The following is a 24,009-nucleotide window of genomic DNA, read 5'->3' on the forward strand; positions in this document are numbered from 1 at the left end:
GTAATATTTGCGTTGAAGTTGGCTGAATTGTTAACCAAAAACGCGCTTGTGGAGGCCGGGGAAGGGACGTTTGTGCGTCGATTTACTTCACGAGGCCAACGGAACTTTTGAGGGCTTTTAAGACAGCCGGTAACCGGCGGAGCGGGGGGGGGCATTTTCCACCCACTTCTGTGGAAGTTGTTAAGATATTAAATCGTGCATTGTTTCAAGCAAGCCAGAACTCGGCTGATGAGACGCTTTGTAGGCTGCGAAAGAAGTACGTACATGTCGAAACCGGTCCAGCGTTGCATGTCCTCAACGCTTGCTGACGTTCATTCCCATAATGCCATGACTGGTCACTGCAAAGGATACTTTAATTTTTGTTCGTGAAGAGTCGGATAGATGAATAAAACCTATTGTCTGCGTATCTATTCTATAATTAAATCGGGTTCTCAAGTGTAGCCTCCAGTTGATGGGCTCTGCTCGGTTTCCAATGACCACACGCACACACTAAAAAAAAATCACGTAAAAATGGGTTTTTCACTTTATTTGGATAAGTTCCAACTCCGGTATTGGTTTGACTGCCATGTGGTGAATATGTTTCCATTACAAGGGGTGTGGGGAAGCGTGCTTAACGATTGTGTTCTGTGGTATCTACTTCCTCGGTCTATTCTGTAACGCGAGGGGTATGCATTGCCATGCGAATGGATACTTTGTATCATGACATGGTGCTGAAAGAATAATTGGAATAAACTTGGGGGGATGGAAGGGGGTGGGGAAGACAAAATAATGACGTATTTAGAGATTAATATTTTACATTTGTAGGTAGTTTAACGTGGTTGTGTTGAATTGCAGTACATTTTCATCACAAATAATAATATGGACGTAAAATATTTAAATTCTGGACACCCATTTATCAAACTATGTCTAAGATATAATGTTTTTTGTAAATTCGGCTATTCGTGTGATTCAATTAAGAAAATATGAACAATGCAATTAAAGAATGCAATCAATGGATTAGGTGAGCTTTCCACTAAAGTTAAATATCTGGCATATAGCATACATGTGTTATGAGGTACATCCTTAATATCTGCTCTAATGCTATTCTGGTCTGGGGCGACAGAAGAAAACAGTAGAGCATTGTTGTTTTGATCATTAAAAATACCAGAGAAAATCACAAATTGTAAAGAAATCCCACGGGTCATCATTTTCAACAACGTATTTCCAGAAATTGCTGCCAACATAAACTGAAATTCCACCCCCCCCCCAAAAAAAATCTAAATCAAATCCTTTTTCCTATTTAACCGTGTTGTGCTAAAAGCCTGAAGAGAAAACGCCGGACAGAAAGTCATCTGAGAAGAGCAGCCCTCGCGGCGACTCTCGGCTTCCCGCAGAATCGCCGAAGAGTCCTCTTTGCGACATATCACCGTCGCTGGGAAGCCCGGCGAGCACCACCAGCGTGGCTCCGCGTCGTGGGGGCACCCATGGCCGACCGGGAGAGGCGGCGGTGTCCCCGAGGTGCGGCAGCGAGCCATCGGGCAGCCCAACAAGCCACGGGGCCGTGGGTGCAAGGAGTGAAGAGGGCAGCCAATCGGAACGGAGCAACCCCAGTCCAGTTGCGGAGGAGCGTCTGCCAGAGGAGGCAACTCGGTTGGCGGACGACCCGAAGGATTGGGTACTCACGAGTAGTGCCCTTTCGGTTTGTTCCCCATTGAGGGAATTTAATTGAACATTCTGAATCCCAGTTACTGTACTTTTCCGAGAGCGCCACGGTGCTTAGCTTAGCCGACGCGTCAACTGCAGATGTTCATTACCGCTACAGTGCTGTGATTAAATTGCACAGCGGCTGGGACGGCTTGCGAGAAGCAACGAAAGCAATTGTAAAATGTGCCAATTAGTGTACCAAGCACTCCCGCTAGAGCTCAATTACACACTTTCCCAAAGGTCACAAGACCGTGCACTTTAGCGTTGGGGAACGGCCATTAATAGTTGTCAGTGAACATCAGGTCCTTTCAGTCGGATATTTTCTCGCATGTATTGATGACATTCCTGTTACACTTAAATACCACGTACATGATGATGGGAGTTACATTTTTTTTTACATTTGACGAGTTTAACCAATTTATGGAAAATTGGCATTTTAACGAAGGAAGGAATAAGTGGCGCACGTGCGATGCTTAATATTATTTTCTCTCTTTTTTTAAAAAGGCCGTGGCACGCGTTCATGAATTAGAAAATGAAATTACGGGTCTGATGGAGAGCAAACAAAGAGAAGTTAAGGCTTTAAAAGAAGAACTCCGATGCTCAAACGCAAGCTGGGAAAAGGCACGTTTTGAATGCTTTCTAAATTGCGATATTTTTTTATGAAAAATAAAAATGTTCTGTTTTTATAGCACATTAATCGAGCACTACAACTCTCACTGGCCATGTGGTTGTGATTTCAAGTGTAAATGCAGTTTTTAAAATACCTGAAATTACAAAATTTTTGTTTTAGCAGACGCAAATACATGCCTACAATATAAAAATAGAAGACCGTTTCACTTGCAGTAATTTTATGAAGTCAAAAAGAAATGCCGTGTATGATTAGACACACTGCCAACAATTGAATGACCTGTTTTTGGCTTCTGCCCATTAAGATGTACCGCTGTGCCTTGGTAAAGTGGTGGTGGCTTGTGTTGGAAGCCTTAATTGTGCTGATGCGAGGTGTCTGCTTGCCAGGAGAGGCACAGTCTCAAGGAAAAAGTGAACCAGATGGTGCAGCTTCAAAAGTTTGCTCAGAAGGATTTTCAACGGTCGGCAGAAAACAGCCAGGTACAAGCAGCAGCAGCAGCATCGCGCGCAGCCACGTATCAGCCATCTTTTATTTGTTTCACATTCTGCGTAAACAGGAGTCGAACTTGTTCCCTTCCATCACATGTCTGATCATGGAAACACGGTGATGACAAGGCAGTGCTTTCCAACTGAACGAGGAACGTACTGCATTGGCCAAATGTACTCAAAGCGCTCGAGCAAATTGGTGCCAGTTTGCATTTGGTGCCAGGGGCGGTGGTGCAGTGGTCAACTCACCACGCTATGAAACCGGTGAACTGAGTTTGATTCATTGCCATGGTTAACATCGGTGGCGAGTGATATCTGAACCGGTCCTGAGCCCTCCGGCACCCTTCACCATCCCGCACTGACCAAACGTCGCAAAGTCCGGCTGAACAACCCCCCATTAACAACAGAGCATGAGTAGGCCTTAATGCAGTGGGGGATCGACAAATGCGGCGAGTATGCAATACTTTGACAGGTGCGCCAATAACACCGATTTAAGTTATGCATGTATAAATGTGGAACGATGACATGTACGCTTTCGGAATTTGCTGAAGCAGATAGCTGCAGAGTGTGGTAATGAAATACTTTGAGACTCTGTCTCTCTCGGCGGGGGCTTTGAGACTTCTGTTGGCACTGGCCCCTACAGCTAAGCCTTTTAATCGTTTCCAAACATTGGTGTTCATTTCTGAATATTTTTTTCATCAATGCTGTCATGTATGAAGAAAAATCAATCATGCAGACTTTGGAGCCAAACTATATGAATGCCTTTCCTTGCCTTGGCGTGAGCTTGGCCAAAAGTGAGATTTCAGCTGAACAATTTTCTGGTTGATCAATAAGGTGTTTTATGAGAAGCCAAAGTTTGTTAAAAACGCACACTGTACCCAAACGTTCCCCTCGCACAAATAAACACCCTCTTTGCCCCCCTTTTTTTTGCTGTGAAATTTGTTTCAGATCTTTACACCGCGTTTGTACTATGCGAGGTATTTCCTTTGTTGCCCAGATGCTGAACTCTGCCATTTTTATATGCCCTTGGTCCCCTAACCACGTGTCACGGCCAACTGAAGTGCTGCTTATTGATAATAAATAAAAAAATGTAAAGAAAAAAAGTGTCAGCCCCTGCAATTGCTTGGGGCGCCACAGTGGCGAGATGTTAACTACCTCACCTGGTATATAGGAGGTTGTGGGTTCGATCCCGACACCTGTTTATTCAGAGTTTACATGTTTTCCTCGTGGTCACGTGGATTTTCCTCTGGGTCCTCCGGTTTTTTCCTCCACATTTAAAAAGATGCGTTTAGAGTATTTGGCTGCTATACATTTCCACACGATAAGCCACTTCGTTGAGCTATCATTTGTGGCCAGGTCGCTTCTGGAAAAGACATATATGGCTGATTGGGCCTTACCTGGTAAAATAAAAAAAAGTTTGACTTTAATTCCCTTGTTCATGCCACTGCTGGCAGGAGGGCCCCCCGCCTGAGTGAACGTTAGAGGGTATTTGGGCCACCCTTCCACGTCGACCAGATATGTTGGAAGAGGTGGGCGTATCCACGCATTACCCCACTGCAACTAACCATGGTGTATCCACGTACACTTCTGGATGGGCGGACGTGGAGGATTTAAGAAACTCGTCCTATCATTTCATATAAATCTGATGATCTTTGGATTACAAGTCCAGCATGCTACCCAATTTCACCACGACAGCTCCATTTGCTCATTGATACCTCCACTCGAATGTGCAGTCCTGCAACGTATATTTGTGGCTGCATTAGGCCAGCATATGAAGAGTAAAGGCTGTTTAAATATGTTCAGCTTGAGGGGCCACATTTTTTTCATTTAAGTTTATAATAACTGCTGTTAGGAAACATGTTTAAAAATGGTTTCATATAAAATATTGAAGTAATGTAGTTACGTTTGCTTTTTAAGTGGAATGTGCATGGTTTGAATTTATACGGATATCACGTCGGAGTATTTTTTTTGTGATTTAAATTTAATATATGGTGAATGAGTACAATTTTAATTTTTGTCATTATGTTTCATTACCATTTTGGCAATGGCTAAATTGTCGACCGAAGCACATGCGTCTCTACTATATTCTGGACAGGCCCAGGCTGCTCAAACTAAAATCGCCGTCGCAGTATTTGCCAACATTCTTTGAGTGTTGAATATTGCACTGTTTCTTGGGTCTGCTAATTTTCTTGCACCAAAAATCTATTGAGTTGTCCTTTGGCAGTGAGGCCATCTAAATATTTTTGGCAATGGGATCCATGCCGTGGCCAGCTTTGCAGTTGGGGACCAATGTAAAAGTTTATTTGTAAAAATATATAAAATAGTATGCTTTTATATACCATAAGCCACCAATCAGTTTCAGAGGAGGAATTGAAGACATGATGGTTAATGTTTTCTTACTTTAATTTTAAAAAGGTCATAAACAGGACTTTACCTTTATTCATCAGGTGGCATTTTATGCATCGACAGAAGATATACGGAAAAGAGAATTCTGAGCCATTAAAAGTCAAAACTGAATTTTTCTTATCTGGCAAATGAGAATACAGTTTTGCTGGTTTACACATTTCACTCAGCTAATATGGCTATCATGATACCCTGTACAGTGCAATATAGGATACCTTAACAGGTGCTCACCCATGCCTAGTTTTCACGGACAGTCAACTCTAAGTCAACTTTAGTGCACTCGAGTTGTGCAGAACACGAGTCAAAGGACAAATTACGTTGGTCAAAAAAAAAAGTTCCCGGTGACTCAAGTCTCCATGCCAGTTGGGCAGGTTTTTCCCAGGAAAAAACTTGTGAGTTAAAGCTCTAAAAGATTTCAATACTGCCAAATGTAATTTTTTTACGTTAATGTATATGTAAAATGAAATGTTCCTTTTGCTCGTTCACATTTTTGATTGTGCTCATGACATATTTTGCTTAAATTTACCCTCGGCCTGAATTCTAATGCAAGGAATTCGGACTAGCCCGTGATGTGAAATGGGCCCCCAGTCTAAAATGGCGACCAACTGGAATTGACACAAACACACGGAGATGCTGTGGGGGTGCTTGCGTTGCTTGGCTCGCGAGGCAGACAACGCGAACACGTACTGCCGCTTTCTGGCTCGTGAGCATGCACAACGCGAGAACATAAAATGTGAGCACGTGCTCGCATTATATGTGCTCGCGAGCCAGACGATGCGAGAACGTAATCGCGTTGTCTGGCTTGCAAGCACGCACAATGCGAGCACGTGCTTAAGTTATCTGGCTCGCGGATATGCAGAATAACAGCGATTTCTTCAAAAGTTTATCTGGGCTACTCACGGCGAACGTTGCGTAAGTTCTGGACAGTTGATCTTTTACTTCAATTTACCCCTCCCTCTTTAGACAGCAGTGTGTTCCTGGAATGCATGGACACACATGAAGAGTGATGCCCTCATGAGAGAAAATAGCTCCTCTGCAGGAACTAAATACGAGCAATCATCTTCTACCCTGACTGGTGAAACAACTGCACCCTTTGCCCAAGACTGTCCTTCCTGTAAGTGGATACGTGTTACACTTGGTTAAAAAAACAATATCCTAAGCTTACATTGGTCTTCAGTGTTCATTTTTCAGTAACACACACACGATGATTATTTCATTTTTCACAAACTGTGCTCAGCAGGCATGCATGGAAAGACTGAGGCACTCGTGCCTGCTGTGGAGCCTGTGTATCAAGAGTTCCTCAAAGTCTACAGCTGTACCATGAACCTCAAGGACAATGTGGTGGAGTTGCTCGTCAACAGGGGTCAGTGAACGTCACCTAAGCCAACATGCAAATGTACAGATTTTACAAATTTTGTTCCTGTGCTATGAAGAAGGGCCATTGATCAAGACGTCACTGAGTGTATATCCTCTTTTGCTTTATCTTTGAGGGGAGTGTTATTGACGAATGTCTATTCTGGTCCAGAAAAAGGTAATTTCTCTTATTTCAGTTTGACGATGATCATTAAGGCCTAGATACATGATGTGATTAATGGGAGTGCTGATTGTATTGGTCTGGGTTGCACCACATTGATCACATGCAATTGTTCGAGCTGAAACACCTCTATTTAAGACCAAAACAGGAGGATTTTGCCACAACTCTGGCTGTCCACCTGATCATGCTCGTTGTAATTACTGGGCGAAACGTTGTACTCGAATTGTAAAGCTTGTGGGTTTACTCTGCAACATGCAGGTGTGCTGAACTAAAAAGAAATGGCGTGTTTTGTTTACGTTGGCAAGCCCTTCTTAATTGGCTGTGTTGGGTGGTGGCAAGTTTAACGACACATCTATATTAACGCGATCTAATGTATTGTGTGAAATGCTATCGAGTGCAATGCTGCAGTCAATAATTTTGGAAAACAAGAAGCAAACACACACATCCACATACATACACATGTATATACACAAACAACCACATATATATATACATTCACGTAGATACACACACACAAAAACAAAGATCGCCTTTTTTGGCCTATGAAAGACTTTTGGGGGCGCAAGTGCTGATAATAAACGTACAACTTTGCGTGTTAAAATTGCCATCTGCTTGTCCAGAAATGGCTTCGGCAGCATCTGGTCTTCAAGTGGTGCAGCACTTGGCAGTTGGAGCTGCTGAAGATCTGTTTGTTCAGGCTCAGTCCATGAGCAGTTCCATCCAGACCATTCTCAACGAAACCACCGGCGGTAATTACCCCCTCATCACTAACATGTTGGTACAGAACAAATGTTGAGTAGAAGACCACTGCAAGAGGTTTGTTTCATAGCCGCGTGTGTTGCCCTCCGACGTGTCACCGGGGGTTTTGCCTCCGCGGTGTTTGGTTGATAATAAAAAAAATTTGCCTTTCCATGCTTAGCACCCTGAGAACGATTGTTTAAGGGCGCTTCATAAATTGTAATTATTATTTGGCACAACGTCTAATGTATTTGCTACACGTGCAGTTCCTGAAAGAGCTCCCCAGTATGCGGAGTGAAACGTCGGCCATCGTGCCAAACATCATGAGGAACAACTCGTAAACACTATGGAAGGCTATTTCGTATAATTTTTCACCTTTACCTTTCTCTCCATTTCAGTCATTATCAGTCTGCTGAATGAAGCCACAATTGCAATGGAATCGCTACCCCAACAAAGAGGGAAGATGCTTGAAGACGACACCCATGACCTTACGCTTGGGTGTGAAGATCCATGCTTTCATCGTGACTGTGAGCTCCCAAATGCTGGGTCTGTGCAGGGTTCTGTGAACGTAACGGAAGATGGCCTGAAAATTACAAGCTCTCTGGAGATGATATCCAGCTTCGGCTCGACGCAGCGAGTTTTCAGATCTACCTCGGTGTTTGGCGATAGCTCAGATGAGAACTCCGTTAAGCAGTTCCCGGTCTCGAATGTGAAGGTGGTTTACCCTGCACTGGGAATCGAGGAGCCACAATCATCAGAGGGATTTTTGCAGGAGCGGGTGCATTTCCTGTGAGTTGCGTGCAAAGTCTGTGAGATGTGACTGCGATGGAGTTGATCATCGTCATGATCATCAGCCACGATCAATCCATGGATTAAGGTTTCCCCAAGCCGTCACCAATTTTCATAATCCTGTAATGTAGTAATTCACCGAGCGCCTACACACGAGCGGATTTCATCACTCCTTCTCCTCGGGTTGACATCCTCATGGACACATTCTATTGCTCGGCTGCCTCTCCATCATCATTCTTGACCATTGGCCATCTCCATCCCTTTTTGCCCAAGCCTTTCTTAACATTTCTAATGATGCCATTTATCTGCGTAAACTTATTCTCTAATCCACATGTTCTTCTTCCTGTCTCTCAGTGTAATTCCAAGGATGAATCTCTCCCATGCTTATTTGCACACCTTTCACTTTCGATTCATTTTCTTTGTTAATGACTGTGCTTCTGAGCCGTTTGTCATAGCAGGTGGCGCGATCTGATTCAGTTGTATCGCAAGGAGAAAAAAAATCGTACGTATGGAACAGGAGCCTACGGTCTCTAAGTTTGATTGTGAAAGTTTGGGGCCCAAATGAAATGTTTTTACCTTTTTTCCCCCTATCACAGAGAACAAAAACTCGAGGGCAAACAGCTGGAATTGGACGAGGAGAGGGAGAGGAATTTGAAACTTGTCGCAGAGCTCCGGAAGCAGATACGTGCCCTGCAAAGGGTAAGTTGCCTGTCAGAAAGACTTAGCCACAAAACAATCTGTGCAGCTGTTTTCTATATAAAGTAAAATGGAATTATATAAATAGTAGAGTATCCGGGTTTAATATGTGTAAATTGTGACTGCCAAAGTCTTCTTAATTGTTTAATGTGGACCGGAAATCTTTCCTGCGATCATAATTCCTTTAACGTGAGCACTTAAACCAACCAACTGAAAAACACAATGTGTGCTACAGTATTAGCAGTCGTATTTGAATATGAATGTACACTAGCTGTTGTGAAGCTACAGTGCCTTTAAATTAGGTGACTTTTGTCATCCAATTCACCCTTTCCTCTTTAATCAGTGTTTGATTTGATAATTCTGTTCAGCATTTATTTAATACAATTTTCAATCAAATATTGTTTTCTAATTGTTTCTATGAAAATCACAGTTTGTTAATTTTTTCAATGTTTGGGGAGTATATAATCGGACATGTATTTCACCAATCTGGCCTGCTGTTATTTGTTTGAGGTGTGTGATGGCTTGTGGGGGGAGTGGGTGACGTGCTTACCTGCATCTTCCACCGATCACCTAAACCGCCTTTTCTCTGAGCTACATAACTCGAGTGTCCATCCCAGAAGCGCGTATCCATCGTTTCTTTTTTTACTCAAGCTCACTATGAATTAGAACTGCAAACCAAATTCTCTGGGCCGAAATTCCCTACGCCAGAATTCTGGCCAAATGGAAAATACATCACCAAATATTTGACACGAAAATATGTGATGGGTGGCCAGGACATTAAATGTAACTTTAAAAATGAACATGTATTTTTTAGTCAGCATGCGGCCTTGACATTTTTTTGCCATCATCATCAGCCATGGTCAATCCACTACCGGATAAATGCTTCCCCAAGCTGTCTCAATTTCTCATGACACTGCGATGAAATAATCCATCGAGCATCTGCACACGAGCTGAATTCATTGCTCCGTCGCCTTGTGATTTTATGCACACGCATTTCTTGGAAAGTCTTACTCGGAACTCATTCTGGGAAAGGCCTACACAACTGGTGTGATAACTCGGCAAATCATGGAAACGTAATTTTTTTTGCCAACTGTAGTTATCTGTCTTGCATTCTTGGAGACATCAGGTTAGCTGGGGCCAGCATGGGTTGATTTGGGTTGGCTGTCCAATGGAAGCAGGCTGCCAAAGAGCATCCTGTTGCAGATAGCAAGACATTGCATGCATGAGAACCGTTGGTTCCATGCCTTACAACTATTTCAATTATTACCAAAGCTATTTGGTATTTTTGCTTTAAATTCCAATAATGCTCGTCATTGTCAAAAATGTATATTGGACAGTCTCCATAACTAATACAAGTCCTTCCTCTTTACTTCTGCTCTTCGACCAACTACCTCTTAAGAATATACACACACACATATATATTAGATGTAAAACTGTCTACAATGATCCATATATCAAACTGTTTTTGCTACATCAATCCAAATTGTATTTTTGGGATAGAAAGTGCTTAATGGTGGTGTGTGTGCGTTTGACTGTGAGCAGAGTGCACTCGGAGACAACGCTTGCTCGCCTGAGGACCCAACCTCAACTCAAATCTTCGAGTCCATTGTCTTCTTCACCCGGACCGACATGGAGCACAATGTTCGAAAGCTACGGCGAGGATTTTACAACGAGAAGGTCCAAAGAGGCCATTGTGAGGTAAACGCATGACCAATAATTCTTGAATTTCGATTTAAAGCTTTCGTGACTGCAGGGATTCATCTTCTTGGTTCTTTCGGTAAAGTCACGTAGAAGGGAAATAATAAAATAAATAAAATAAAACATAATAAAATAATTCTCACGACGTTTCGACCACAATGCTGCTTGCTGCTTGCGTTGTGGCCGAAACGTCGTGAGAATTATTTTATTATGTTTTATTTTTATTCTTTTATTATTTCCCTTCTACGTGACTTTACCGAAAGAACCAAGAAGACAATAATTCTTGCTGACGATTTTCACCGGTAGGTGTGTGTGTGCTGGGGGGCCATGAATATTAAAAAAACAGGGAGTCCTCAGCGTTCTTTTCTCGCGCGGATTGCCGACGCTAGGATGCGATGAGTGCGATGGAGAAGATTGTGGCTGCGCAAAGGAAGAGGCTGGTGATGATGACAGAACGCTACGTCGAGCACGTCAACATGAAGAGGATCCGGGACAACGTCTCGAGGAATTACAGCGACTCGCCGCCGGTGTGCGAGCTGTTGGGAAGGATGGAAACTCTGCAAAGCAAGGTACTGTACTCTGGCCATTCACAATAAAGAAAACAAGCATGATGCGTGTCGGGAGCGTTTTTTTTCTTCTTCATTCAGCTACTTTTAAAAACAGGTGTGAAAGATGCTTTCCTGTTTTTTGTACTTTTGCTGAGAATTATTTCGGGAGAGGTTGTCAGTTGGACGTCCTGCATTTCCAGCGACACGGGCACTGGTCCAAGCAAATGGCCGAGCTGAGCACGTCAAGAATGCGTGCGGTGGAGCAGCTGACTCGCACACTGTGCGACATCGAAGAGGAGAGTGGACTGTTTCTTATTAGGCCGTACCTCTCCTGGGCAAGCAGGTAAGAGTAGTTGCAAAGGTTCCATCGTGTGCATCGGTTGTCATAGAAACAGTATTTCTTAATAAAGTAATAAGTAATATATATGGTATTCTCCGGATTGCAAGAACCTCTGGAAATTATGACGCACCCCAAACGTATGTACTGTGTCAATAAAGTTGTCCAGATATGTTCATGTACACACCTAGCAGATTATAAGAGGCACCCGTAAGCCAACTTTTGCTTTAAAATACTGTACAGGAGGGAAAAAAGTGCGTCATAACCCACATAATTATTATTATTATTACGCCACTAATTTTAATATATTATTCAATGGAATATTAGTGTTTTATATTCTTAGGTCTTTTCGGTAAAGTCACGTAGGTAAAACATTAAAAACCTAAGAATATGAATCCTTGCAGTCACGAAAGCTTCAAATCTAGAATTTATTGTGTTTTGTTTTGTCGGTCAGTGTCAAGTCCAGAAATTCAAAATGCAAAAAGATGACCCATCAGCCTCTTGCGGAGAGACGATCGAACGCTTCGAATGTATTCTCGACTCCACCTCCGTCACCTGCAAAGTCGAATGCAGTCTCCTTGCAGGTAATGACAAAAATACCATCATCCTTTGCTGCTTCAATGTTATGCTGTGTTTTTGTTTTGCTTTTTGTTGAAATGCAACTCTTCTGTGTGTGTGTAAATTTGATTTCAATGTTGGAAGCTAAATAAAATAAATGAAAACAACTAATTTAGTCGCTGCACCTCAAGCACCATTGCCGATCCTCACTTTCACAGTTGTTTTCATTTATTTTATTTTTTACCTACGTGATTTTACCGAAAAAAACAAAGAGTATAGCTAGTGATGTCATTGTGTATTGGGTCGTATGAAAGATCCAGCAAAATTTATTTTCTGTAGCACATCCGCACTGAAGTGGTTCTGCACTTAGTTTGGCCAAATTCCGTCTCAAAAAATGAAGTGTCAGTTTGAGTATCGTGTGACGACCATTACACTCATACACTGTGGGAAAGTGCTGCCCTCCCTTGTGTGGACCAGAGGCTACTTCAATGGATCTCGGAGGTAGCGCTTTGATACCCACTTCCGTGGACCGTTCTCTCATATGAGTTGTTGCACTGCTGTGATGGCGTTCTGAATATATACTTAGCTTCACGGATCGACGCCCATAGTACGATTGGGATAAAATGTGGAGAAAATGACCCAATAAAATGTGAAAATAATTCGGCATCATTGTGTCAATGATCAGTATCGACCCCCCCTACCCCCGCCCCTGCCTAAGGAATATTAAACTTCCACCGATGGGTCAAGGGTTGCTAAGAGTGATGGGCACTACCCGACATGAGCTTTGAGCATGAACATGAATAGCCTATCACTGCCAAATGGTCTGGAGATATTTATCTTGCATTTGATGATCTATTGTTTACAGGGACATTGTGAAAGCAGCCTCCATGTCCAGGGCTCTTGGCCTTCACAGGGTTTACATTCTTCCTCCCTGAAGTTGGGCAATGCCTGCAAGAGAGGTCATGGGTCATCATTGTCATCGTTGGCCAGCAGTCGCTGCACCTCAAGCACCATTGCCGATCCTCACTTTCACAAAAGGAGACTCGGGAAGGCCCCCTGCCAGCAGCACCTTGTGAGGTTCGGAAAACCCAAGCGTTAAAACTCCAACACACCGGTGTGCTGAACCAGTAACTAATTGGAATGTTTTGTTTACGTCACAAACGTCGATGCGTCGGGTGGCGGCGGGTTTAACGACACATTAATATTTACGCGACCTAACCCAAGAAAACTATCTATGGATTCAAACTCCTTTGTAGCTTTCCAGTGTTTTGAGGGCTGTTCCTCACGTTGTTCGTCATGATGTCCAACGTTTTGCTCCAAATGCTGGGAGCTGCTTCAGCAGCCGAAACGAGTTGCTGAAAAAGCTCCCAGCAAGGAGAGCGAAATGTCGGACGTTGTTCCGGACAGCAAGCAGCATAACAGGAAAGATATATACCGGGAGCCATTCAGCACAACTGTGAACACTTATTTAGGATTATCAAAACTCCCTTAGCAGTTTGCTGCTTGAAGTGTCGTTATGGAATAACCATTCATGGACTATGTGTGCAGCCCAATACCTTCTCCTGGTGGGGCAAAGATACCGACGGGATGCCAAGATGACGAAAGTCGACGTCTTCGGATATTTATAAATTCTGGGCAAACGACTGCATGCCAAGCAACGCAGCTGTTCTTCGTCAAGGGTAATTTACACTCTGAGCTGATGATTCACTTGATATTATTAATAATGTGTGTAATCTGTGTGAGAGCATTTGGCTAGCTGAGTTTAATTAAATCACATTTGTTGTGTTTTGTAAATTGAAAGCAAAAAATATAGTGAGTCGTGCAAACTGGAATGTTCGAGCAATTTTAAACCGACCTAATTGCAAGATGGGGCATTTTTCACACAAGAAACATTGCACGCACTTTTAATATTTGTTTTCTTTTATTGCCTCCTACAGAGAAAAGCTCCCAGCGCACTTTGCCACCATTGCATGTGCTTGCCGACTTGGAGCCAAATAAGGACACAACGCCGTGTTGATGGGTGGCCAACGTGGATATATCCCTTGGAGCCGTCGGCTTTCAGAGTAAATTAATAACACTTTGAATGACGATTTTAAAGTTGCGGCATTGACGACGGGCAAGTTTGTGTGTGTGTGTGCATACACGGCGAACTTGGTCAGCTTACGTAAGGTAATGTTCTCGCGTAGCGATCTCACTTTTTTCCTGTAAGCTCGTCCAACCTTGGTTGCACTTGCAGGACGTTTTGACAGAAAACCTTGACAAGAGGTACCTGGTGCAAACCCCTAAGTGGAAGTTTAGTTCCAACCCCTCCAATCTCCAGTGGGTTTGGCCAAGTGGGCTACACTAGCACATCACACCTACATCTCCGATTGGCACGGTTGGCTACATATGGTGCGAAAGAAGTTCAACACGCGAACGTACATGTCATTCCCTAACTGCCAAGCATAGATTATTCAACACGGCTTACTGTGGTAGTGGTAGCAGAGTAATTAGGGCACTGCACGATCATTTTTTGGCGACCTGGGTTGGACTCCTATCCATGCATGACATCAGTGGAGTGAGGTATCAATGTATCTGCCATGGGCCTCTGCTCAGTTATTTAATTCATGTGAATACGATGAATGAGGAGGAAGATGGCCAAACTCCATAACCCATTATGTGCTTTGGCCAAGTGTTGCTCAGTACAAGCATTTGCCTCCAAAACCTATAAATCCGCTTCCACACCTGAACGATCATTTCTACAACCAAATGCTCTTTAGGTCACCTGCAAAACCGCTTTGTCTGCATCAGAGTCAGTAGTCAGAATCGACATCTTTAATTTAGACTGCAAGAGGAGGAATCCGATGAGCTACGAATCTCTTTTCAGCAAATAATAACAATAAAAGGATGGGATTGCCAATATAGAGGCCAAGGTAAGCAACTCACTGAATGGTAGTTGCATGACAAAGGATTTTAAACGGTGGTATTCAACATTGTAACGAGCAAATCGAAGTGCGCAAATGTGCAGCACGCGATCAACTGCATTGGGACATATCGCTGAGCAGATGACTTGGAAAATGCGCGTGTCCACTGTGAGCAGCCGTGAGCGACTGATTGCAGAGACGTCCACATATAAGCGATTCAGTTGCATGCAACCGAGTTTTTGCCATTGATTGCTTGGTTGTGGACCCAGTTGCTTAAGATTATTCATATATGAAGGGTTGTCATAAAGTTTTTAGAAAAAGATACAAACCATTTTCATATTCTATATCTGAATGATAATTTTCATGTAAAATGCTACATAGAAACAGTATGAAATAACGAATACATTTTGAATGCCTTTTCTACATAACTCTCAAAATTTGTACATCTTGTATACATTGTTTGTGCTATATCATCATCAATCATGATCAATCCACTGCTGGATGAATGCCTCTACAAGCCATCGCTTGTGGAGGCATTCTCACAAATACTATCAATAATATATACAATTCTAGATTTGAAGTTTTCGTGACTGCTGGAGCGGTCACATCTGATGACGGATGCTTGTGTTGCTTCTGAAACGTCGTGATTTAATTCAGTTGTATTATTTTATTTTTTTTTCACCTACGTGACTTTACCGAAAAAAAACAAAGAGTAATATGTAAAATTACCATCCTTCATATATAAACAGCGATGTCGTTTTTCAGCTTATTGATTTTTGCACTATCAGTCTCAAAGTAAAATTGGCGATTATTATTTAATTTCACTTGGAAATGTTGACTTTGGCTGGCCTTCTTCAAGAAAAAAAAGTGTGTACTCATGCCTTTAAAGCTTCTAATTGGATAACTAGCGTATACATGCGTTGCCGTTGACATGCTGGTCAGATGGGAAATGCGTGATTAATTTTCAGGGCATTTAAATGCTCATTGCAAGTGTAACTATAATGCAATTAAACCGTGGTCATTTCTTCAGATTAAACGTTTTGTTCCCATAGGTGTGTGGAATCATTTCTGAAACGAGACCACACTTAGACGTGAAAAGCAATGGCTTTTCTTTAACACCAATGCTGACTGATGCAGATATAATATCGGCTGAATGGATACCGTGGGAATGATATTTTTGGTTTCATTTTCCTTCACTGAAAGTTTCACAGTTGAATACCCAGAGAATGCAACTGTTGACCATAGTGTCTGCGTGTGCAATTTGTGAAGAGGCAGAAATTCCGTGCATTTTTCGCGCTCGGGTAATAATTGTACGGGGTTTGCATTCGTGCGCCTTAATTTGCGTTGATTTTTTTTGTCGTTGTGGAAAATTGATACTCCTTTTTGTTGGCAATTGGGTGAATTGTACTGTAATTGCCATGACATTCGGGGTAACCTAATAGCTTTGCAGCAGCATCTCAGGTACACGCAAAAAAACGCGTGCTAATCATCGTAATGGTTTCTTGTCACCACGGTTGTGGGAATTATTGTCTCGGCTACATTTAAAGCATATTTTCGAAAATATTTTTGCATAGTTTTTGGTTTATGTCATATGTACCATGTCTTCTTGTATATTAGTAAGATGTTATTTTGCATCGAATATGTACACACCCAGTACATGTAATTAAGCTTTTGTTAGCAAAACGAACACACGTAGTTGTTTTTTCATTTCTTGTTTAAAATGATTATTAAATATTCAATGCCATAGGTGCTACTTCTATTTCTATAATAATACATCGCAATGTTTTTAAAGCTTTTTTAAAATGATGAATTTCATATATCACTGGCATGAACTCAACTAAAATGTCTCAGGAGCCCAAAATGTATTATATTACGTTAATTAATTTTACAAATTGTATAGCTGTTCAAAATGGCTTGCGTATTTTTTTGATTTGGCTGCCATGTGGGTATTAATTTTAAGACAATATTGATGATGGTGCCAAAATACATACAAAACGCTTTTTGTTACTTTGGCCAGTGTGAGGACACTGGAGACGAATTGCATAGGAAACAATACTTGCATTGATTTTTTTTTTGCTCGTAAACATGAATTCGGTAAGTATAAACCCATCTGCACAACTTGTTTAGCAACGAGCAGTTGTTTCTGTTGTGAAATAATACGAGACACAATATGGGTTTACTCTGGGACCTCAGACATTTGGAATTTGAAATAAAGTGAATAGGGCCTTAGGCCCTGGCCAGTCATTCAATTTTTTCTGGTATTTTGACCACAAGGACGAATGTGTTTTGCACGAAGGACTTCTGGGGATGCTGGGTTGTGGTGGGGGGGAGGGGGTTGGGGGGGCGCTTTTGGGGGTGGAAACGAAGCACAGGTCAAGTTAGGTTGACCTCTTAATTTTGGATGTTTTCTAAATGATGTCATGCCACTGCGTCCGACCTTGTAAGGGTTGATTACAAACTTTTTTCAAGCGTTGCGCTTAAAAAATTCCATATGGTTTGGTTTAAGTTCTGTGTCTGACGTTAAATGGTACGCACTTAGTTTTCTCCAGCAGAAGATGGCATGCGCTTCAGACGTATTTTGTGGCTTTACTTGTGTCATTATGCACGACTGTAAATGAATACACAACAGAGTGTCTCACCCGAAATCATAACAGTGATTTGTTTTTTTGTCTTTCAACAACATAAAATCTTTTGACGCACGCTCATGTTTGTGTTCTTCCCTTCGTTTGACCGACGTTTTCAGCACATTTAATTTTCATGCATTTAAATGTGTGTCCTCTCGTACAAAGTGTAATCGCTTATCTCAGTGTGCACGTGCATTCTGCAGAGCCACCAGATGGCAGCAGTCCATAGCGATGAGTAGCAACAATGTGCTCTGGAAAATTGCTGCGATGAAAATTCAATTCAAAATAAAGTAATTGAGTTATAAAGTTACGTGTTTGCAGATTATACATGCTAGTTTTTCTTTCGGCCAATCGTTGATGATAAAATGTTTACATACAGTCAAACAAATGCCATCTCTTGGAAGGGAATCGTGTTATTCTGCGATCGGCTATAAACTACCACATTAGCCATGTTAACAATCAGTGCTGCTCTTGTACGAGGCCTGAAATGATTTTTCGAGTGGCTGGCTACGGGTCAGATGTAAGCTGTCTTAATGTATAATATAACTTTAATAAGTCCCTTCATATTGGCAGTCAATTGCCTTGACGGACATGCCTCACACTTTGTGCTGTGCAAACAGTGCATGTTAAACAAGCGCATATTTTACCTCGGAGGCATAATCATCGCATTAAGTGTTTGGTTAAGATTTTTCCCTCGTTGCATAGTTGTGCAGCACACGAGAAACAAAATTAAAAACAAGCGGTGGAAAATTATATCTCTCTGCTTCACTTCACGTTCGGGTATTTATGTTGCTAATGCAGTTCTTGTCCCTGTGTACAATGTTAAGCCCACCGCTGTAGCTACGGAAACGAAGTGAGTTGGTCTGTTTGGAATTTCCCACCCCTGGGGGTGGGTCCGCGGATTGACTGCGGAATGTGATGCGATCTCTGTGAGGCTTTCTGCACGTGGTTGTGGGGGTCTAGACGCTGCAGCAGAGGCGAAAAAGGAGCGAAAGTTCCGCTCTTGGGATGCCACGGCCGTGCCGCAATTAAGGCTGAATGCAGCGTTGATGTTGGCTATAAAATGTTTGCTTTTTTTATTAACTGTTACGGGTTTTAACATGTTTATTTTGTCCGAGCAAAGATTCCAAATTGGAAGCCGCTTTTTGGAAGAAATTCCTGCAGTGTCTGTACAATTGCGGTGCAAAGTTCCGCGAGGGAAATTACAGAACATTATTTTGGCGAAAGGAACGGTCTGATTAAAGACATTAGAGGCGCATGAAGAAAAAATGTGCACGGATGACATGTTATTTATTCACAAGCAAACCCAAAGATTTATCGAAGAACATGGAAAGCCTCACAAATCAGATTTCATCATTCAGCTTTAAAAAAAACTGTATTATCATTGGAATTTAATTTTCGTGGGTCAGACCTGACCTAAGTGTGATTGGAATGGCAGGAATTAAAGTGTGTAAGTGCCCAGTGTTAATTGGTTTTAGTCCCCCCTTTTACTGGTCTGCCATTTTTCTAAAAAACTTGGCCCGTAATCTCATGGCATCTGGCGGGCTCTGCTGCGCACCAGTATGTGACTTCACTTGACGTAACCCTTTAAAAAAAAAACCCACTGCATTCATTATTCCTTTTGATGTCATTCTCTTGAGCATTGGAAGATAATATGATCCATGCATAAAAATACTGAACACGTTCATCAATAACACCGACTCAAGAGAAACATTTATAATAGGTGACGTATCGGGCAAAGGCCCTCCTTCATAAGGGCCACTGACCCAAAACGTCACCTATTGAGGCAGTGCTATTGACGAGCAAGGCGTTTAACTTGTGCTTTGTGCACCACTTCAAAGGCTGCATCGCCAAATTTCATGCATTAAAAAAAAAGTTTATTTTATTTGCACCAGGTATATTTTAAAAATGCTAATATTTCACATTGCTGTTGTAAGAGGTCACTGTTACTGCCATATTTACAAAAAATATCATTAGCCAAGCGTTGGAACGTGTTTGGAATGCATCATTTAACTATCTCCACAGTATTTAATAATTTAAAACGTGCTTGTTATGCCATGCTATAATGGCCTGAGTTGGGATTTTGTTTAGAAATAACTACGGAAAGCAAATAAATGCAAGCCCACATGCATGTCAACCATTTGCAACAAATGTCACACAAAAATTAACTGAGTAGACACATAGCAGCGCTGCATTTTTCCGGGGCACACTACGTGGTGTAGAGGAGATACATTATTTGGTGATATTGGCAGCGGTGCACCAGCACAAATAATAATAAAAAAATAACTCAACACGTTCATCAATCACACTGCCTTCAAAACAGTGGCCAGAGATGTAGAGTTGGTCTCTGTATCTCACACTACCTATCGGGATAGTTAGGGTCATTCAACCTCTACAGCCTCTATCTGCTGTGAAGAAGGGCCATTACCACGATCCACTTATTTTTCCTTTTAAGGCCACTGTGTTATTGACAAAAACATGTTTGAGGTTTTTGTGTAATTTAGGAGTATGTTGTACACAATGCTGTAGTCGCCTGGCCCTGGTGTTTTAACTTTCTTTGGCCAATAAATAATTATGTTCTCTAGTTTACACAAACATTATTAGTTGGGTAGGTTATCTTAGTTACCCCCCCCACCCCAATAAAATGTAAAGTTTCAATTGCATCACTCTTTGTCTGGGTTTGCCTCTCATGCATCATCTGCATTATTACATACATTTCACCACTCGTTTTGTCAAGTAACCAGTCCCGTCGCGTTCTGATGTTTTTTAATTATTATATAAGTTGCATTTTCTTCGATCCTTTTACATTTTATATACCATGTTCTGTTTAGTGTATTTTTTACTGATCGGTGCTAAATGTGCACCTGCTAACATTATATATAGAATGCTGCCTTTGTGTTGATACCTGTGGTGCCATATGCATTCATTTAAAACGTCAGCAAATTTCACTCCCGTTCGCAGTGTTTTCAGGGCAAGCACACCTGCACATTGTTGGCTCATAATAAGCACAGTGGAGGGGTTAAATTAATAGCATGTGCAAACATTAAACAGTTTATTTTGGACGCAGAGGTCGGTAAGTGGTTAAGTCCTCATACTCCTTTGGAGGTGTTGTGGCAGGGTTCTTAAAATATCTATAGCTGCAACGACAACAAAAATAGTTGGAGAGATGTAAGGTTTTTTTTCCTGCGTGTGGTCCAAATTCCGTGTAGGTGTGCCACAGACGTGTGAAGATACATCTCTTGGATAATTAGCATAACTCGCATTGTTTCGAGATAAACATTTGTACTCAATCACAGTTGCTTTTGAATTGGTTCTAAACGTCCTGGCATGTATCGCGCTTTGCTTTAAAAGAGACGTGCCTTACTCGATAAAAAAAGTTTTCTTCGGTACTTTTTCGGATGTGATATGCATTGCTGTGCACCCCCTCTCAGCTTTACATTACACGAGGGCATTGTGGTATATGCACGTGCATTCATAATAATCAGCATTTTTTCCCTGCATGTGCCTCTAAATAGAGGGCCCATTATATGTAAGTTAAATATAATGATTACAAATTGCACCTGCACTTTGCAATCGTGAACTAGTCTGAGTAATTTCTGCACTGCGTACAGAATGGGCCATTTGTGTATGCCGGTCAGGTGTGGCACAGTGGAGAGTAACATTGGTTTCAAAAATTCAACATTGTTTTAAAGGGTATAAGATTAATCAATGTAGGGATGCACAGAAATTTGTTTTACATATGGCAAGCTTGCAATGTGGTGAAGGTATAGATAAAGAGGAAGTTAGGCACCTAATCTGTGCATAGAAGGAAATTAAAGCTGAAGTTTATTTATTTGCACTCATAGTAATATCAAAAAAAGATATAAAACTATCTGCAATACCACAGACAATGGAACACTTGACTTTGAGCATGAAACAGACTATGAAGTATTAATGGGATGGTACAAAATGTATTGTGTTGTAATAGTGAATTGTGGTTAATGATATCTCTTTTAACATGTAAAGATCTATCGGCACGTTCCGCACCTATGTTTTGCAGAATAATATGATCAAACAATCTAACGCTTAAATTTCGATTTAAAGCAAGAAGATGAATCTAACGCTTGACCGATTTCTACTTTTTGAGTCTCATCAGCAGAGTGTGGCGTATTATACAAATGCTGCTGTGTGGTCTAATAAAGGAACAAGTGAAGAAAAATCACATACATGTAATGGAACATGTAATGCTTTTCCAACATGCATTGGAAGCAATCGGCATTTAATGGGCAATATCAATGGTAATTCTCACATCAGGTAAGAAGGGAGACGTATCTCCGTCGGTCGTGATGAGACATTGAGGCTCACATTGTGGCTCCACGCAGGAGGGGACACCTTGGCCGGGGGGGGGGGCGTCTGGGGGTACCAAGGTGGATCCTTCTGGTGCTGGTTCAGGGTTCCAAGTTTTAGGCAACCATTTGATCAACGTACTCTTAGTTCTTTCGTAAAGTCACGTAGGTAAAAAATGAAATTAAAATTTATAAAAAATAAAATAATAATAAAAATTACTTTGATTTCATTTTTTACCTACATGACTTTACCGAAAGAACTAAGAGTATGAATCCTTGCAGTCACGAAAGCTTCAAATCTAGAATTTGATCAACGATCCGGTTTTCAATTACGGAAAGCCTCTAACGGCAACAAAACTTAATACTAAACTTTGGTTCATATTGGATGTTTTTTTTCTTTCAGGATTCATCATGCCCTGACGAACAGACGGAGTGCATGCATATGCGTTTTTCACCTTAGAAAGCATGAAAAAGCCCACCTTGGCCTTCATGGAGTCTATTCAGTGCAGTAGGAAACATTTGTTCTCCATCTATTATGTACTGACAACGTGGATTATGGTTAAAATAAAAAGCAAACCGACGAAGTTGTTTTGCCATTAGAAAATGAAATTACATTTTCAGCCATCAATCTTTGGGAATTCTGGGCTAATGTTTTACAGCAGCATTTGTTTACCCTGGCAAATACCATCCACTATGACAGCCGATATTACATTTTGTATAAATTAGGGTAGCCTAATGAATGAGCCTCGCCATGTGTGTGGAAAGCCCTTGCCTATAATTTAATGCAATCCAGCAGCATGTGTGTTTAACACGTAGGCTTTCGCAAACAATAATTACTATAATAGAGGTTAATTTGGGTTAGATCGCGTAAATATAAATGTGTCGTTAAACCCTCCACCACCAAACACAGCCAATTAGTAAGTTTTGTCACGTAAACAAAACGTGCCAATTTTGTGACTAGTTCAGCACACCTTTGTGTTAGAGAGTAAACCCACAACATTTAGAATTCGAGTACTACGTTTCGCTGGTAATTACAACCAGCCTCATCAAGCGACAGCCAGAGTTGTGGCGAAATCTCCTGTTTTGGTCTTAAATTGATGGATAAATGTGATGTTGTCACTTGCGAGCCAATCAGCTGTGAGGACCAGAGGGGGTGGTTAATGTACTCATGTATTCATATAAATTACATTGGATATCTATTATTGATTTAGTTGTGTGTATATATAAGGCCACACTCTGCTGGTGAGACATGTACCTCTCTTCCGCTGTACAACTACGCAATTCCTGGGCCGTGCGAAGCAAGCCAGCTGACAAATATAAAGTTGAAAAGTTGCTTTTTTTCAACTACATAAGCAGAGGCGTGCGCCACTGACATCAATTGCAATGAACGAGTCAATATTTGTATATGTGATTCATTGCTACCAATGTCATCACGGTGTACGTATTGACCACCATCACACGCAACGAATGATGTATCATTAGCCCTGTCCCTGGCCTTGGCTGGCTCCCGAGCCTTTTTCAGATGTCTTGTGAGGCCAATGTACCACGGTTTGGTTCCGGCTCGGCACCACCTGTGCCGTGAGGGCCCCCGCACTGGCTTGGCTCAGATGTGCCAGTTGCAGTGTTCCTCACCCATTTTCAGAGGGGGACCCACTTGCCGATTAGACATCGTCAGTGTGAGGCGCGCCACACCGCCCGCGGCAAGGGATTGTTTTCACACTTCTTTATTGTCGGAGGCTGCACGTCAGGGGGCCGCACTCAAGGCCACCAGGGGCCGATAGTGGCCCACGGGACTTGCCATGAAGAACAGTTTCTTCATTGCAAGGCCGCAAGTTTGCTGCTGAAACAGACGTTGCTGTAAATGTTTGTATTCACATGTTGAAACAAACTATTCTCGGTTGATTTAAAATTTAAGGACTGTTTTGCACAATGGTTTTCAAATTAATATGTACATGTGACCTCAAAAAATTGTCAGAAAACTAAACCTCACCAGCTTTGGTAAATTATAGGTTTCAAACTCGATCTGTGTTGTATTAGGTGTTATTGACGTGACTAACGTA

At 41.8% G+C, this 24,009-nt stretch overlaps 1 protein-coding gene across 4 annotated transcripts in view; it reads left to right on the plus strand.

Annotated features, from left to right (window-relative positions):
- The window catches only part of LOC144741384 (uncharacterized), a 29,456-nt gene extending 13,407 nt beyond the window's left edge, over positions 1 to 16,049 (plus strand). For 2 of the 4 annotated variants that reach the window (XM_078623937.1, XM_078623941.1), the window contains exons 11-25: positions 1,301 to 1,678; positions 2,188 to 2,304; positions 2,698 to 2,790; positions 6,163 to 6,313; positions 6,437 to 6,562; positions 7,354 to 7,482; positions 7,870 to 8,260; positions 8,857 to 8,959; positions 10,499 to 10,654; positions 11,044 to 11,223; positions 11,403 to 11,545; positions 11,994 to 12,123; positions 12,963 to 13,174; positions 13,646 to 13,776; positions 14,035 to 16,049. In XM_078623937.1, coding sequence (XP_078480063.1) covers positions 1,301 to 1,678; positions 2,188 to 2,304; positions 2,698 to 2,790; positions 6,163 to 6,313; positions 6,437 to 6,562; positions 7,354 to 7,482; positions 7,870 to 8,260; positions 8,857 to 8,959; positions 10,499 to 10,654; positions 11,044 to 11,223; positions 11,403 to 11,545; positions 11,994 to 12,123; positions 12,963 to 13,174; positions 13,646 to 13,776; positions 14,035 to 14,114 — 2,520 coding nt within the window. In that variant the 3' untranslated portion in view covers positions 14,115 to 16,049. The remainder of the gene's footprint in view (positions 1 to 1,300; positions 1,679 to 2,187; positions 2,305 to 2,697; positions 2,791 to 6,162; positions 6,314 to 6,436; positions 6,563 to 7,353; positions 7,483 to 7,869; positions 8,261 to 8,856; positions 8,960 to 10,498; positions 10,655 to 11,043; positions 11,224 to 11,402; positions 11,546 to 11,993; positions 12,124 to 12,962; positions 13,175 to 13,645; positions 13,777 to 14,034) is intronic. The other 2 variants (XM_078623948.1, XM_078623954.1) reach the window with 2 other exon arrangements.
- Positions 16,050 to 24,009: the final 7,960 nt, after the last annotated feature.

Source organism: Lampetra planeri, chromosome 3 (assembly GCF_965212315.1).
Source record: "Lampetra planeri chromosome 3, kcLamPlan1.2.h2, whole genome shotgun sequence".
NCBI classification, from domain to species: domain Eukaryota; kingdom Metazoa; phylum Chordata; class Hyperoartia; order Petromyzontiformes; family Petromyzontidae; genus Lampetra; species Lampetra planeri.